General features: G+C 43.5%; 1 protein-coding gene across 1 annotated transcript in view; it reads left to right on the top strand.

Moving 5' to 3' along the window:
- The window catches only part of LOC309869549 (uncharacterized protein), a 158,500-nt gene that overhangs the window by 17,819 nt on the left and 122,292 nt on the right, over positions 1-18,389 (top strand). The window contains exons 3-5 of the mRNA XM_082740939.1: positions 6,897-7,050; positions 13,393-13,462; positions 15,957-16,070. Of these exons, the coding sequence (XP_082597065.1) occupies positions 7,046-7,050; positions 13,393-13,462; positions 15,957-16,070 (189 nt within the window). The 5' untranslated portion in view covers positions 6,897-7,045. The remainder of the gene's footprint in view (positions 1-6,896; positions 7,051-13,392; positions 13,463-15,956; positions 16,071-18,389) is intronic.

Genomic DNA, 18,389 nt, shown 5'->3' with positions numbered 1-18,389 from the left:
CTGGAACTGAGGTTTCCCTGCGGGGCTAGTTCTGTGATGTTGACCTCACTACAAGTTTGCTCTGAAAGTTTGGTCAGAGTCTTCCTCTGGAATAGTCCAGCTCCCAGAGAAAGAAAGAACGGTGGTCACTAGAGGCTGGGGGTAGGAGGGGAGTGGGGAGCTGTTTAATGAGAATAGAGTTTCAGTTTGAGATGATGAGAAAGTTCTGGAGGTGGATGGTGGTGTCGGTTGCACAACACCGGGAAGGTCATTACACTCAACTACATTCACAGTTCCCTTGAGTCAAGAATCTGAGAATGGCTTTGCTGGCTGATTCTGGGTTGGGGTCTCTCTCAAGGTGAAAGTGTACACTGAGCCATATGCTGAAAAATGGTTACATGGCCACTATTATATATATTTAAACACAATATTTTAAAAAAGAATAAATATAAAGAAGTGCCATCAGGGGCACCTGGGTGGCTCGGTGGATTAAGCCGCTGCCTTCGGCTCAGGTCATGATGTCAGGGTCCTCGGATCAGGTCTCTGCTCAGCAGAAAGCCTGCTTCCCCCACCCCTCCCCCCCGCCCCCTCCTGACTCTCTGCCTACTGGTGATCTCTCTCTCTCTCTGTCAAATAAAATCTTAAAAAAAAAAAAAAAAAAGAAACTTAAAAAAAAAAAAAAGAAGTGCCATCATTTCTGCCAAAATCTATTCGCTAGAAGTCAGTGACTAGATCCAGCTCACACTCAAGGAGAGAATTAAGTTCTTCCTCCTGAGGTAAGGCGCAAAAAAGATTTGTGGATGTATTTTTCAAACCATCACACCTTTCAAAGTCTTTCATTTTGGAGTGGACATAATGGGTGTAAAGATAGAAAAATACATGAACTGCTCGCACAGAGTACTTGTGGAGCCAGCTTAATTAAGAGTCTTCCTCTCTCCTTATCCCCCACCCCCACACGTGATCTCTCACTTAAAAATTTTTAAAAATAAAAAACAAATCTTTAGAATACTGATAAAGAGATAAGATATTCCATCCAAACTCAGTGAGTTAAGGTTCTTTTAGAAAGATATTCTACCTTTAACTATTTCAATTCAAAGTTCCTAGCGACTGTATTAGGAGATGTAGCCACACATTATACAAAGACTGTAGTCTGTATAGACTGTAATTCAGTTGTTACTCAGTTTTGCTGAATTGCTAGGTGTATATAGAGACCATACTCTAGAGGGGCTCTTAATAAATTCTCCTGTGATCTCCATACACTTAACACTGTGAACCCCTCAGTCACTGATTGGAACGGAGGTGGTCATAGGCCTAGCCAGAGGGGGCTGGGGCTGATTATAAGCAGAAGCAGGGGCACCTGGGTGGCTTACTCGGTTAAGCGTCTGCCTTCAGCTTAGGTCATGATCCCAGTGTCCTGGAATCAAGCCCTCCTCAGAGTCCTCACTCAGTGGGGAGTCTGCTCCCTCTGCCTGCCTCTCCCCTGCTTGTGCTCTCTCTCTCTCTCTGACAAATAAATAAATAAAATATTTTTTTAAAAAAGCAGAAGCATCTGCCTGCTGTTTTACTAAAGCCCTTACAATGCCCTCCATTTACTAATGCCCTGTGATCTGCACAAGATCATAAGCAAATAGAGAAGACCCAAATGATTAACATTTTCCACTACTTTCCGAAGTAATGTGCTAACATATGTGCTCTTAATAAGTTCTCTCTCTTGGGGCGCCTGGGTGGCTCAATGGGTTAAAACCTCTCCCTTCAGCTCAGGTCATGATCCCAGTCCTGGGATTGAGCCCCACATAGGGGGTCTCTGCTCAGCAGGGAGACGGCTTCTCTCTCTCGCTCTGACTGCCTCTCTGTCTACTTGCGATCTCTGTGTGTCAAATGGATAAAATGTAAAAAAAAAGTTCTCTCTCTCTTTTAAAAGATTTATTTATTTATGAATGAGAGAGAGAGAGAGAGAATGGTGGAAGGGGCAGAGGGAGAGGGAGAGAGAGAAGCAGACTCCTGGCAGACCACACACAGAACCCAACATGGGACTTGATCCGATGATCCTGAGATCATGAACTGAGCGGAAACCAAGAGTCAGCTGCTTAACCAACTGAGCCGCCTAGTCGTCCCAATAAGTTCTCTTAAGTGGCTTATTTTTTTCTGTGTATAGTGAGTTTTCTTTTGTTCTGTCCGATTTAGCCATCTATTTCTTCCTGTATGAGGATCTTCCACTTTGGGAAAGTTTATGTTTTGCCACATCGCTTTTACAAAAGACGGAACCTAGCTAGTCCCTGTTCTCGCTAACTGAAAGGAATCCAAAGAGGCTTAGAGAGAGAGAGGCAGAGAGGCGCTGGGAACCCCGGGCATAGGCCTGCCCTTTGCCGGGACCCCACTTGGCATCCGAGCCTCCAGCTGCCAGAGCTGTAACTGTGTCTGTGAGCACCTGTGCTGTTCTCTTGATTTATTTTGCGCATCCATTAGCAAGAGGTGTCCTAAGATCACGTCGGAAAAGCCTACAAGAGGTGATTCTGGCAGTCTGGAACACCCCCAAAATGTCCATACACGTGCATGGTTGTTGCTCTTTGCATTACTACTCCCTTTGGCTTACAAAAGTTTTCCTAGGAACCCTTTACTTTTGGAGAGCGGTGGAAACCTGTAACTTCCTTTTGCTTCTGAGAGACCAAACTGTTTCCAGTGTAAGCTAACACTGTCTGGGCTTTTTTGGTGATATTGTATCTGCTTTCCTTCCTCTTCTTTTTTCTTTCCCCAGAGTATATTACAGAAGAGTTTTAGCTATTTCTCAATATTAAGTAGTTGCTTTCTGGGGAAAGGAATCAATCAGCAAGAAAATAAGTTAAAAAAGAAAAGAAAAGAAAAGAAAAAAGGATCAGGGCGCCCCAGGGGTGGGGGGTGTCTGTTAAGTGGCTGCCTTCAGCTCAGGTCATGATTCCGGCATCCTGGGATCCAGCCCCGAATCAGGCTCCTTGCTCCGCGGGGAGTCTGCTTCTCCCCCTCCCTCTGCCTGCTGCTTTCCCTACTTGCTCGTTCTCTCTCTCAAGTAAATAAATAAAATCTTAAAAAAAAAAAAAGTGGCTTAGCACCTACCCTTTTGCTTTTTGTTACTTGACATGCCTCTGGTTACACCAGGACTTTATCAAAAGAGTCAGACATGAAGTATAGACAGTTTTTACCCAAACTGAGGGCTTCCTGCATTGCATGCTTCCCCCAGCTCTTGCTTTTTCAAAATTCCTTCCCTGTTCCTCACTTTATTCCTTCCCCTCCCCCTCCCTCTCGCTTTCTCTACTGGGGGTAAAGGAGTTGCCCGTTCTAGTTCCATCTTTGCTGTTCACCAACAGTGCTGCCCCCAAGGGTCACTGCTCAGGAATCACCCAATCTCCCTTCCTCCTCCTCCTTCCTATACAAGCACAGGCGCCTGTGGGCTGGGAGGTTTTTTTCTTCTGTCTTTGTAGGGGAGCTGGGGCCAGCTGGGAGGTGTTGTTTTATCTGAGGGAAGTGTGCTAATGGGTGCTCTTCCACTCCTCTTCCACTCCTGCTCGTGGAGGAGGAGACAGGAGTTAGACTAAGTGACAACTCAAAATTTTTTTAAACGGCTGGCAAAGTATCGGGGCTCACATGACCAGGGCTGTTCCCTGACCTCCATCTTGATTAGTATATGAGAGACTTTGTAAGGGACCCCGACATACCCACTCAGACTCTAAGTTCACTTTCCTATTGCTAAGCCTTCAAGGCTAAGCCTTCAAATTTTAAAGGTCATCCTTTTCAACATGGAACTAAACAATTATCACCAGTTGAATCGTTTGTTTTATAAGGTTGGCTCACTATTGACAGTCCACAATCAGAAGTCTCTTAAGAAATTGCAGCTTATTTAAGACAGAGCTTTCTGTAAAATTCTGAACGTGCCCCCTACTGTTTTCAGTGTAGTGAAGCACAAACATCAGTGTCAGTCAGGAAACTGACTGAGGCGCAGACAAGCAGGCAGGACCTTTACGAAGGAATGATCCCAGCAACTTATCTGAGGGAAGGAGAGGAAGGGAAGGAATCTAGGATTGGGCTGATGCAAAACTGGGCTGTGGTGAATGCAGTCTCCACAGAATCTCCCGTGGGCCCCACGGAGAGCTCTGGACTTGTGATGGCTTCTCAGAGCTGCCCCATCTGTGTCAAAGTTTAGGTCAATGAGTCACTGGATATGGGCCACTGGGAAGGGTGTAGAACCTTGGGTGAGGCTCTTCTCTTCAGCTGAGGCAACTTCCCAGGAGGCCAATAGCAGAGAGCGGTCTGTGGGCAACCTCCCACAGCTGGGGAACTAAGGTCATCACCTAAGGGATATTTGGGCAGTGCACTAGAGTGTTCAAGATCATCAGGAGGTCCTTTTGCAAGAAGACTCACATGCATTGTGAGTCTGAAAGGGTGAATTCATGGAAGCCTATGGTAAGGTAGTCTCTGTGGTGTAAACAGAAGCCTCTGTGCCACAGAGCTGGTCCATGGCTACCAGGTGAGACCTGACCATAGCTGTCAGACAAAGAAGAGTAGAGAAGCAAATTTATGCTTAACCTTCCTCCTGCCCCTTCCCCACCAAGTTTCCTCCACTCCTCACACAACTCTGGAAGGAACTCAGGTGACCCCAATCCCCACCCCCTCCCCAGGACAAGGCTTTCTAGCTGGGACCAAGGCAGACCTCATGTCTGCATTTACTCCTCCTCCAGTGTTACACCTGCCCTAAAGCTTCAACCAACCAAATCCTTTGCTGTTCTCATACTTAAGTCCTGATTCCCGTCCTTTTGTGATAAACCTGAAAATGTGGTCCAAGGTGAGGAAGGGGCAGCTTTTCTGGAACTATAATTGTCTTTGCTTCTCTTTTTCCTCCCTCCTCTGTCCAGTGATCCCTGAGCTGAGCACTCTTTGAATGGGGTGTAGCTCTCAAACTTCCTCTCCACACTCAGTGGGAACCACTGCATGAAATTTCTAATACCGTTTTGGAGAAGGGATATCAAACTCGGTACCACCTTCTGACATTCTGAAATGATTTGTGTTAAACCCACAGAGGTAAATGGAAGATTAAGACCAAATCATTTAAAATCCGGGAGAAATCACTTTTTTAGGTTAGGAAAAGAGAATGTATTCCTATTCCCGTTAAAGTTTTCTTTTGGAGTGGAGCTTTGTAAAGAGGCACAGTAGAATGTGTTACAGGTTCTGTGACTTGTTTATATTTACAGAAGAATTTTTGATTCTATATCTTATTTGAAATTTTTGGTTTTGAGGGCAGAGTAATAATAATACATCACTAACTATAGTCTGTCTAGAATCAAATGTGGCTTTATGTGTATACAGTGCAAAAGCAGTTGGTACTAGTGTGTACGGAAGAGAGGAGTGTGGATTCAGATTTCTTTATAACTTGTGAGATAGGAAATTTAGAGGACCTGAAAAGTCGTTGGTGAACTAAAGCCTAGCATGCTGAAATGAGAAGGTTTTCTTCTACTTAGAAAGAATTTTTAAGTAATGAGAGAGAAGAATCCTGAAGAGTAGGTATTACATGATATGAAGAAGTATGGAGAGACAGAAAATCAGTCCTACGGAGGGATCTCCCAAAGATTAAGAAGGTAAGGAAGAGGGAGAAGATATTTGCAAATGACAGTACAGATAAAAGGTTGATATCCAGGATCTATAATGAACTCCTCAAACTCAACACACACGAAACAGACAAACATATCAAAAAATGGGCAGAAGATATGAACAGACACTTCTCCAATCAAGACGTACAAATGGCTATCAGACACATGAAAAAATGTTCATCATCACTAGACACCAGGGAGACTCAAATCAAAACCACATTGAGATACCACCTTACACCTGTTAGAATGGCCAAAATTAGCAAGACAGGAGACAACATGTGTTGGAGAGGATGTGGAGAAAGGGGAACCCTCTTACACTGTTGGTGGGAATGCAAGTTGGTGCAGCCTCTTTGGAGAACAGTGTGGAGATTCCTCAAGAAATTAAAAATAGAACGTCCCTATGACCCTGCCATTGCACTCCTGGGTATTTACCCCAAAGATACAGATGTCGTGAAAAGAAGGGCCATCTGTACCCCAATGTTTACAGCAGCAATGGCCACAGTTGCCAAACTATGGAAAGAACCAAGATGCTCTTCAACGGACGAATGGATAAGGAAGATGTGGTCCATATACACTATGGAGTATGAGGCCTCCATCAGAAAGGATGAATACCCAACTTTTGTAGCAACATGGACGGGACTGGAAGAGATTATGCTGAGTGAAATCAGTCAAGCAGAGAGAGTCAATTATCATATGGTTTCACTTATTTGTGGAGCATAACAAATAGCATGGAGGACAAGGGGAGATAGAGAGGAGAAGGGAGTTGGGGGAAATTGGAAGGGGAGGTGAATCATGAGAGACTTTGGACTCTGAAAAATAATCTGAGGGGTTTGAAGTGGCGGGGGGTGGGAGGTTGGGGTACCAGGTGGTGGGTATTATAGAGGGCACGGATTGCATGGAGCACTGGGTGTGGTGTAAAAATAATGAATACTGTATTTCTGAAAATAAATTAATTAATTAAAAAAAAAAAAAAGAAGGTAAGGAAGAGGGGCGCCTGGGTGGCTCAGTGGGTTAAAGCCTCTGCCTTCGTCTCAGGTCATGATCCCAGGGTCCTGGGATCGAGCCCCGCATCAGGCTCTCTGCTCAGCAGGGAACCTGCTTCCTCTTGTTTCTCTGCCTGCTTGTGATCTCTGTCTGTCAAATAAATAATAAAAAAAAAATCTTAATAAAAAAAAGAAGGTAAGGAAGAAATAATCCTTTGGAGGCATCAGGTTGAGCTCTTAAGTCTCACTCATCATGTGCATGATTTCTGTCTTGCCTATGAGAGAAAATAACTGCTTTTCAACTTTTTTGTTGTCTTAGGTTTCCCACTGAGTTTCATGCGAGTGACAGTGAGCGCTAAGAGCCGCCCTTCATTCCAGAGAGAATGCGAGATACAGCCGCAGGCCAAAACGAGTTCCATAACCCTCACTCCATATTTTACCTTGTGTGTAAAAGACAAGCGATGAGAGATGAGGTGAGGGACCTGCAGGGAATCCCATATGTTTTCCATTGTCACACAGCTAACAAGCAGGAAAGCCACTATTTAATCCAGGCACGGGCTGTTCCGAAGTTCATGCTCTTTCCACCACCCCAGCCTGACTCCTGAGAGGAGTTTTCTGAGTAACCATCAAGAATCTGTGACCCAGAAAATGCAACTGAAACATTCCAAGAAAATGCCAGGGGTGGAGTCTTACAATGCAAATCGATTTCAGATGAATGCTGTAGGAGGAGAGAATTTCGAGACTTTTAGTTGAGGGCAGAATATCTGTTTCTTATAGAGTTTACTTAATTTGAGGCTCTAAATAGAGTTTATGCGCAGTTTTCCCAGGGGAGAGTTCATAGACCATGTCAGATTCTAAATGATGCTCACGACATTTAAATAAGTTACATGCTAAACGATCAGAGAAGTAGGACAAAGACAAACAGAAAGTAGAAACCAGAGATTATGCTCACAGAAAAGAAGGAAGGCAAATAGAAGAAAAAGAAAATGAAGAAGGACCAAAAGAGAACGGCTAGCACGAGGAAATTCTTACCACCTCTTTGTCCCTCTGTCCCCACTTTTCGTTGTCCTGTATGTTTGTCAGCTGCTGCTGCTACTGATGCCTCAAGATCAAAGAACTCATGTCAAGAGGTGCAAAGGGATCCGAGGTCCTTTTCCTCTGTCTTACAGACCTGGGGATAGGGCTGAGGGATTCAGAAGAGCTCTTCTACCCTCACAGGGGCTCCGTTTCTAAGACTCGCCCTGAGTTAAAATATCAGCAGATATGACTGAACTGAGCCACAACCAGAACTGAGTAAGTTAATCAGAAACCACACAGGCAGTGGGATTGAACCGTTAATAGTGCAGCAAGATAAATGTATATTATCGGATGTTACATATAAAATTCTAGCATATTGTATAAAATGTAGTGATCATAGTACATATGCATTTTGGACTGAAGAGAAATTTGAGGTTTCCTACCATGGTTAGTGGTAAGGAAAAAGTAAAGAAGAAGAAGAAGAAAGAGGGGGAGGGGGAGGAGGAGGAGAAGAAAGGAAGACAAATGAATTATTGTCAAAAATGAATTGTTGTCGGGGCGCCTGGGTGGCTCAGTGGGTTGAGCTGCTGCCTTCGGCTCGGGTCATGATCTCAGGGTCCTGGGATCGAGTCCTGCATCGGGCTCTCTGCTCGGCAGGAGCCTGCTTCCCTCTCTTTCTCTGCCTGCCTCTCCATCTACTTGTGATTTCTCTCTGTCAAATAAATAAATAAAATCTTTAAAAAAAAAATGAATTGTTGTCAAAACTCAGAGCAAGTTCTGAGTTTTTTTCCAGGTCAACCACTGACCGACTCATTCTTACCTCATTTCCTTTTGTATTTTTTTAAGATTTTATTTATTTGAGAGAGAGAGAATGAGCAGGGGGAGGTGAAGGCAGAGGGAGAAGCAGACTCCACCCAGGCACCCCTTTACCTCACTTTCTTTTTCTAAGTCATCAAGTTTCCTAATACCCTTCTATCACTCACAGACATTTTTCTCTCATTTACACAAATTGAAATTGGTAAAATCATTTATAAAGATAGAAATTGATTTTTGGAGGTCAATACTTGAACAAAGCTCAGATTTATAGAACTGGAGATTTCTTATTATAACCAAATTTTAAATGATCAGAAGACACTCAGATACACTGATGGAGGGTTCCTGGATGGTTCAGTCGCTTAAGTATCTGCCTTCGGCTCAGGCCATGATCCTAGGGTCCCGGGATCTAGTCTTCCATTGGGCTCTCTCCTTGGTGGGGAGACTCCTTTTCCCTCTCTCCCTCTCTCTTGCTTGTGATCTCTCTCTCTCTCAAGTTCTCTCTCTCTCTTTCAAATAAATAAAATCTTAAAAAAATACACTGATGGACGAATCAGAAATAAGGGTTTTAGTATTGTTCGGAATAGGACTAGGTTATGCTGCATGACAAATAACCTTAAAAATCTCTATAACTTATTTCTGGCTCACGCTGCCTTGAAGGTTGACAGCGGTTTTGTTCCACAAACCTTCAGAAACTCAAGCTGACACTGGCTCCACTATCTTATGATACCTCAGTCTTAGCACATGGCTTCACGGGCACCATACAAAGGCTCAGTATGAACTCATCTAAATCCTATTCACAGCCCAGTGGCCAGAATTGGTCACATGATCTCAACCCAAGACGCAAGGAAGTAGGAAGGAGAGGAGTACCAGATGTGGTGATTCTTGTAAACTCTACCATCCAGGGTTGTTTGGATTTGTGGAGATGGTGTCAGTATTACCACTAGTTGATTAACCAATTAATTTTTTAAAAAGATTTTATTTATTTATTCGACAGAGATCACAAGTAGGCAGAGAGGCAGGCAGAGAGAGAGAGGAAGGGAAGCAGGCTCCCTGCTGAGCAGAGAGCCCAATGCGGGGCTCAATCCCAGGACCCTGGGATGATGACTTGAGCCAAAGGCAGAGGCATTAACCCACTGAGCCACCCAGGCACCCTAACTAATTAATTTTTGAGAGAGAGAGAGAGTGAGAGAGAGAGGCAGGGTGAAGGGCAGAGAGAGAGGGAGAGAATCCCAAGCAGGCTATCTATGCCTCACGTGTGGGGCTTGATCCCATGACTCTGACCTCCTGGCCCGAGCCCAAATTAAGAGTCAGAAGTCCAACCCACTGAGCTTCCCAGGCTCCCTGGTACTACCATCAATTTAGACACATGATTAATAGAATTTTTATTTAAAAAACATGATAGAAAGGGAGTTGCTGTGTCAGCTCATGCAGAGTTGAGCTTTAATATAAGAATTCTTGTAAGTTGACCTATTTTAGTAAGTACCAGAATCATTAGAGAAATCAATGAAACATAAATTTCTGGTCCCCTCTATCCCTAGAGATTTTTAATCCAGTTAACCGGAGGCACAGCCCAGGAATTTGGATTTTAACAAACACCTCTGAGAGTTTTCATGCTGGTGATCTTCATGGTTTGATAAAACACAAGATTATTGGTTTCTGCCTTATTGACGGTGGTACATCAGGATTTCAGCATGTGTGAGAGCGTGTGTGTATATGATATTTTCTTTTGAGGAGCAGAGTGGTAAGAAGCAGATGGCTGTTACTTCTATCTCATTGATTTTCACAAGCTAAAGCCTTGGTAGAAAGGGACCCGAAAACTTCAGATGTATGTGGAGAAAAATAGCTGAAAATGCCAGTGAGTAAGTAGAAAGTTCATGGAGAGAAGCTGTGGATGATAAAGGACTCAGAGTGTTTGCAGAAGGAGAGTGGAAATGAGAAGAATGAGCATCCCTAGCAGACCGATCATGTTCCTGGTACTGGGGTTAGTTTATCTGGGTCAACATATGGTTCGGTGGGAAGAGAAGGTGCTGAAAGGCACCTACAATATGGCCAAGGAGTGTTATGATGGTTTTTATTTAGAACCACTTAATGGAAAAACGAAGACAATACTAAGAAGGGGCCATATAGAGCTCAGTTCCCTGTCATATTTTGAAAATGTGGTCATTTACTAATGAAATAATCAAAGACATGCACAAATATCATGTACAAGGTTTTTGTAACTTTTTTTTATAGTGATGGAAAAATTGGAAATCACCTAACCAGTTGCCAGTTGGAAATTGGTGAAGTTTATTCAGCTTTCCCCGTGTGATTGGGATGATGTGTAACCACCAAACGTGCTCTGGGAGCATCCAAGAAAGAGCAGTGTATTAGTGGGTTTATAAAAATCTCCTTCCAAGGCTCACTGGAATGAATAAAACAAGATACAGCAAGGAAAGCATCATCCAACAAAGAATCTAGGGGATTTTCTTAACCTCATATTACAGACCTCCAGAAATACAAAACAATTAAGCTTAACTTGATATAAGATTCTGGGAATCAACTGACAACTCCCTTTTTGGAGTGAAATGCACAAAGTGGTGAGAAGAGGCAGAATTTCTAAAAATCCCACTAAAAATAATTCTCACTTTGGAAGGACAGGAAATAGGGGCTTGAGTTGGCAAGAGACAAGATCTGGAATGTTCCACTCGGGGCTCTTTTTCCTTCTCATAAAGCCAAACATCAGTCGAAGGCCACAGTGGTGGGAGAGAGTCCAGAAATAAGCTTTTAGCAGCAAATGTCTCTGAGGGGCTGGCAGCCCAGGACAGAGGGAGCTGGGTGGAAGAACGTGCCGGCAGCCACACAAGACATGACTTTCACACCACCTGGCAAGACCCTGCCTCCAGCTTTGATCAGCGGAAGAAGGGAGACAGACCCAAATCCCCAGACCCACCACCATCCATGGGACAAGGTAGACGCTCTGTTCCTTGGACCCAGCCTCTACTCAAAGGTTTCAATACAACAAAAAAAAAATAAAATGAATGTGGAAATTGTTCCCAGCTTTGATGGCTCATGGAAGCACTGCCCTCCCTGCTCTCCTCAGGCAGCTTTGGGGCCCCTTTATACAAATGATGGGGCTCCAAGAACCAGCCAAATCATGTTTCTCAGGGAAGAAGCAAGCCATGCTCAGGGAAGCAGGGAGATAAGCAAAAGACCACATGGGGATTGTTTTGGGAGCAAGGCACAGGCCTGTGAACAACTGTGATGATGTCAAAAAGACTAAGTGAGAAAGAACCCATCTTGGGGTCTGTGTGATAATTCTGCCCACCCCCACACCCCATAAAAGAAAAAAAGAAAAAAAAAAAAAAAAGGAAGAGTGGAGCTCAAAACACATGAGAAAAAAGATGAGCTGATGTTTGTTGGAAGAAAATTGCAGAAAATTCCTTCTATTCCTACCTGAATTCCACAACCAGAACCACAACATATGATTAAAATAACAGAGTGAAGAGGTCTGCAGACCCCCCCCCCCCCACCAGAGACCCAGACTTAAAATGTATGCAGGAGTCAGAAGCCCTTCAGAAAAGGGCTGCAGACATTTTGTGAAGCTGGGATTATTGTTTAAAACCACTAGATGGGAGGGGCGCCTGGGTGGCTCAGTTGGTAACTCGATTTCAGCTCAGGTCATGATCACAGGGTCATGGAGTCGAGCCCCATGTTGGGCTCCCTGTTGAGCGGGAAGTCTCCGTGAGGATCCTCTCTCTCTCTCTCTCTCCTTCTGCCCCTCCCCCAGCTCATGCTGTCTCTCTAAAACAAATAAATAAATCTTTTTTTTTTTTTTTTTTTTTAATGATAGACGGGAAAGGGTGTAGGCATGTTGGATAGCCAGAGGGGAATATTGAAGTGAACACCCTTGACACACACTCTCCTTCCATCTTTCCTGACAGAATTCCCACAGGGTTTAGGTGCGCACCCCTCTTCACATAGTCATGCCCTTCAGAACTGACCCCACCCCTGGGCTCTGTATCTGACCAGGCCTAGTTCCTGAGCAATTAGGATTGCCCCCTGACTGTTGTTGGTCAGGGAGATCATATGACACAAGTTGATGCCATTGGACCTAAAGAACAAATCGATATTCCCCAGAAGAGGGACGTAAGAAGAGACTCTGCAGTGCTGATTGACAGAGGAAGCCATCTTGTGATGCCCAGGAGAACAGGCTTGCAGATGAGGTCCCCAAAGACAGCTGAGGAGAGACGGAAAGCACCTGGTGTCTTCATGACGCTCTTGAGCCTGTCCGGCCCCTGAGGCTTCTGTTGTTTAGTTGCTCATGCCAACTCAACTCACAGTTTCCCAACCCAAATACTTCCCCCCCTTCCCTTTCTTTTCTAGACACTGTTGGCATTTCTTTCACATTTAGTGTTTATTCCTTTTGTAATCAGGAAAAAAAAAAGATGTTTATATTTTGATGAGTTAATACAGAAGGATGCTTAAAGACATTACAACTATTTTAAATGTATTATTAAATTAAAAGGCATGTTACAAAGTTTTTGAATGACATAACAATTTTATTTTCAAAGGTATACATAATGCCCTGCATGCACAGGAAAAAAAAAAAAAAAAAAAAAAAAAAGAAAGGAAAAAACACGGAAGGAAGTCATGCCAAAATAACAGAAGGACTATGTGTGCTTTCTCTCTTCTTTCTTTTGGTCAGGCTTTTTCCTCCCCTCTATGATGAACATAAAATGACTTACATAGAGATTGAAAAGATAAATAAAAATTGAGTTACTTTGATTTGGCCAATAAATACTTCCATTTTTCCCCCCTGCCAGATTGGAGTTCCTAGTGTTTTGCAACTATTAAAATGAAAGGCGGCACCGCCTCTTCCCGCCAACCCCTGGGTTACGCACAGCAGATGCCGCCATCTTGTTGGATTGGACAGAGCTGGCCTCCCGCAACCCCATGACTCTTCCCACCGGAACCCTGACAGCATTTCCTCTCTGTTCTCACAGGGGTGAACTCAACATTGACCGTTTGAAGATCTTGGCTGATCCTGGTTTGCCCCTGAGGGGTTTACTTCAGGTACATAACGACTTCAGTGCCTGGTCTTATTACAATGTTGTACTTTAAGGATCAGCAATCCAAACAGAAGATGGCTTTCTGTGTCCGGCAAGTAAATGCTCAATGCCCAATTGCAACGAGAGTTCTGTCTTCAGCATCTTCTTCCATCCATCTTCATTATTCCTCTTCATTGTTTTTCTTATTATCATTCTTATCATATACTATACAGCAAGTTCTTTGTATACATTAAATGGTTTAGTTCTCATAACACTTGTAACAGGTTGGCATTATTAAAACTATTTTATGGATAAGTCTTGAGGCAGAATATCTCAACTTTGGTACAATTGGCACTTAGGGTGTGATAATTCTTTTTTTAGGAGGCGGTCCTGTTTTGCAGCATCCCTGGCCTCAACCCAACTGATGCCAGGAACACCACACTCTCCTCCCACTGAGCTGAGACAACCAAAAATGCCTCTAGACATTGCCAAATATTTCTGGCTTTGGCCAGTGGGCAGCTCCTGCAGGTGACTGAAGGGAAGGAGAATGACGTCAGGGGATTTATTTCCTAACTCCTCTGATGGGCTGTATCCTTTGAACACAGGTCATGGTTCTCCTCCTGGAAATGTCACTACCTAACTTTCTCTTTCTTGTTTCCACATGATCTCCTAAGTAGTTCTCCTGAACCCTACCTGTAACTTTCCAAATGGTCCCTTAGTTAAAATTTCCTCAAATTATCCTCATTCATACTCTCTGTTTCCCATCTGCTACAAGGCAGCAATTTTAAAAGACAAATGGTAAAATTACCTGAATATATTCATGCTGTAAAATATTTGAACCATCCCCACAAACTGAACACATCTACCTTAACCTTCAATCTCCCAATTATAGTCCCTGCCTCAGAGTTAACCATTTGATACATGTGCGTTTACATAAATAAAACCATACGGTGCATATCATTCCATATCTTGCTTTTCAAATTTCTGTTTTGAGGATTTTTTCACTTCAGAACAATATAAAATCTGACATGTTTTGAAAACTTGCTGCTCAGTAATGTGAAGATGCAGTTGTTTATTTAACCACTACCCTGTTGACTGACATTAAGGGTATTTCCAATTTTCTACTATTATAAACAACACAACTCTGAAAATCCTTTCACATTCTTTCCAGTGTACTATGTGGGCAATTATTTTTCTAAGGCAGATGCTGAGAAATAAAACGCTGGGCTGAAGGTTAAGTGCATTTTTTTTGTTTCATTTTGTTTATATATCAAAGTGCCTCCCCTAAAGGCCAGACCTTTCCTGTTTGTAGATTCGCATGTCTGTATGACAGAATGCCCTAGAAGACTAGACTCTAAGGCAGTATTTTTTAAAACAGGGATTTTATTTAAAAGTTGCAAGACTTCTGTCTTTAGGACCTGACATATATATATTTTTAAGATCTTATTTATTTATTTGTCAGAAAGAGAGAGTGCCAGCAGAGGGAACAGCAGGCAGAGGGAGAGGCAGGCTTCCTGCTGAGCAAGGAGCCTGATGTGGGATTTGATCCTTGGACCCTGGGATCATGATCTGAGCCAAAGGCAGACGCACAGCTGACTGAGCCACCCAGGCTTCCCGACAAAATTTTTTTTAAGATTTTACTTATTTATTTGAGAAAGAGAGTGAATGAGAGAGAGAGAGAGCGTGGGGGAGGGGTAAGGTCAGAGGGAGAAGCAGACTCCCCACTGAGCAGGGAACCCAATGAGGGACATGATCTGGTACTCTAGAATCATGACCTAAGCTGAAGGCAGACACTTAACTGACTGAGCCACCCAGGCACCCAGGACTTGATATTCTAACTTTCGGGTTCTCTGTGTCATTATAAAGTGGGTGTGAACCTCAGGCCACAACTCAGACATGCAAGACTTGTACCATATTCACAACCACAGCATTTCCATATCAAGTCCCTGCTCTGCCTGGCTCCTGAAACGAAGTCTCAGAGGATGTCTGTCCATTCCATGTGTTACCTCAGTAGTGTGGGGTGCCCTCTCATTTCCCAGAATAGGTTGCTTGGTTGTGGTGGGAGCCTGAGGGCCCTAGGGGGAATGGCTTGAGGGCAGGTTGTGTACTATCTCGCTGTCTTTAGTCTTGGCCCTTGTTGGGGTGCTCCATCCCACCTGACCCTTGTGTCTCTACCCCATGGCCTTGCCAGGCCTGGCTCTTTTTCAGCTACCCCTGACCTCTTCAGGGCAGAGAAAATAAGTAGCCTTGTTTCCTCGCCATGTCGGACCCCTGGGAGCTTTCTCATAATCAAAGAAGAACCGGAGCTCTCTTTCAGATTCCCTAAGCAAATCGATAGTTTCTGGAAACCCTCACCTCCACTCGGTCCTGGGCTAGGTATGGGGATAGGGAGGGTGACCCACATGTAGGGTGAATCTATGACTGAGCTGGTTTGCCTCGATAGTCCTGGTTTGTGTCTGTGATCCCAGCATAATTCAATAGTTTCCCATTATCTGTGACTTTGCTTTCCCTGGTTTCAGTTACTCATGGTCCACCGTGGCCCAGAAGAACATGATCCTTCTCCTGACCCATCATCAGAAAGTCAATGGCGGCCTAACGCTATGTCACATCTCGTCATCAAAAGAAGAAGAAAGGTAAGTACAGTACAATAAGATTTTTTGAGAGAGAGGCACACACAGAGACCTCATTCACTTAACTTTTATTATACTGTGTTGTTATAATTGTTCTATTTTATTATTAGCTATTGTTGATCTCTTATTGCAACTACTTTCTAAATTAAACTTCATCGTGGGTATGTATGTGTAGTAGGAATAAGCATAGTATACATAAGTTTTGGTGTTATCAGCAGTCTCAGCTGTCCGCTGAGGGTCTTGGAATGTGTCCCTGTGGATAGGGGGAGCTAGTGGATTAATAGCACTCCCTTTCACTTTCAAAAGTGAGCCAGTTGGGATGCTAAACTTTATGCTCTCCCTACCCACACAGAATCTAATTTACCTGTTTCCTTTCTAACTCTCCTCTCTTCCAACCAACCAAAGCTGTATCTCATTTTGGCTTACAAGACCTGACTTTTGCCATCACCTCATATTCTTTCCAGTCTAGTGTTTCTGGCCTAAAATTAATGCTGCAACTCCTTCAAGGCCAGGCTTTTGACACTGAAAAATCCAGATGTTTGAGCCTCCAAAAAGCATTTCCTCTGCTTCTCTGATGTAACAACTCTTCCCTGGGATGTACAATGGTTGCCTCATGGTCTCCTTTGACTGGTAAAGGGCCATCAAGTAAAAAATAAAGTAGCAGTAATGAAAAAAAAATTGTATAGGATTCCAAAAATTCACCATACCACAAACCCCCTCCCTCCTGTAATTCCCTCTGAACTTACAAAGAAAGTTGGCCTCTTCTAGAGGTGTTCTCTGCTCCCACCCTTCCTAAGAAGTGGGAACTGGATCCAAGTTGAATGCGTGGGGAGGTCAGTTCCACTGTAGGCACCTGGGTGAAGCACTGGCCTGGGACCCAGGCCCAAAAGTTAGACACAACCCTAGAGAGAGAGAGACTTTGAGTTAACTGGAACGAAGTTTCTGCTACCCAGGGGAAGGGGTATACAAAATAGAAACTAAACAGACTTACAGAAAACTAAAGCAAGTTAGGAGTGCCTGGGTGGCTCAGTGGGTTAAGCCTCTGCCTTCGGCTCAGGTCCTAATCTCAGGGTCCTGAGATTGAGCCCCGCATCAGACTCTCTGCCTGTCAGGGAGCCTGCTTCCTCTCTCTCTCTCTCTCTGCCTGCCTCTCTGCCTGCTTGTGATCTCTCTCTGTCAAATAAATAAATAAAATCTTAAATAAAAGAAAAAGAAAAAGAGAGCAAGATACTGTTTCTGCCTCTGTGAGTTGTGACCTAAGACTTACCCCTGCCGCATGTAGGGATTCATATGGGCTTTGTAATATTCATAACTTTTACGAATATTGCATAAGATTTATCACATAATATTTTATTTTGTAATATTTTATTTTCTTTTGCATTTTAAAAATTTTTATTTTTTGTATTTATTTTTTGCATTTATGTAAAAATAAATTGTATTTATTTCTTGTATTTTATTTTATAATATTTATTACATAATATTTATTCATATGCACTTTGTAATAGTCATAATAATACAATAGTAAAATTTATTGACTACTCTGTAACATGCTTTGTTCTAAGGACTTCACATGTTACTATGCCATAGATAATATTATTTGTCCCATTTTATGGAAAAAAATAGAGTCACAGAGAGATTAAACTATTGCCCAAGGTCATAGTATACATTGGCCCTACAGACTGATGACAAACCATAGAATGGAATCTGGGGCAGGTCACTCCGGGACATGAGAAAACTGCTGTGTAGAGCTGAGGCAAGCTTCTCAGAAATCGCTGTGGTTCTAGAAGTATCAGTGGGCCAAGATGAGATTGCATTTGAGAAAAAAAAAAAAAGCATCTGAGTTTATGCAGAACAGCCAGCAAAGGAAGAAATGTAAGGGTAAGAAAAAGAGAATTCAGGGTGCCTAGGGTGGCTCAGTCAGTTAAGCGACTGCCTTTGGCTCAGACCATGATCCTGGGGTGCTGGAATTTAGCCCCGTATCGGGCTCCCTGCTCTGCGAGGAGCCTGCGTCTCCCTCTCCCTCTGCCCGCTGCTCCCCTTGCTCCGTCAAAAAAAAAAAAAAGAAAAGAAAAGAAAAAAGAAAAAATCTTCAAAAAGAGGAGAATTTAAAATTCTTGAAAGACCTTTTCCTGCTTTGTAGTTTGGACTAGCTTTGTAGCTTGTGGTTCCTGGCTCCACATCATGGCTTGGGGTACCCCAGCTCTGACCACCCAGGGAGAGAGCCCACTGCTGCAGGCCCTGAGGGTCCTGAAGCCTCCGCAGACCAGCCCCGGCTTTGGAGGAGGATCCCACTTTCCAGTGCCAGAGGGAAAAAGCCTCCCC

The sequence above is a fragment of the Mustela nivalis genome, assembly GCF_964662115.1.
Source record: "Mustela nivalis genome assembly, chromosome: 7".
In the NCBI taxonomy this organism is placed as follows: domain Eukaryota; kingdom Metazoa; phylum Chordata; class Mammalia; order Carnivora; family Mustelidae; genus Mustela; species Mustela nivalis.
Note: the sequence above shows the minus strand (reverse complement) of the source record. Positions and strands in the feature narration are given on the sequence as shown.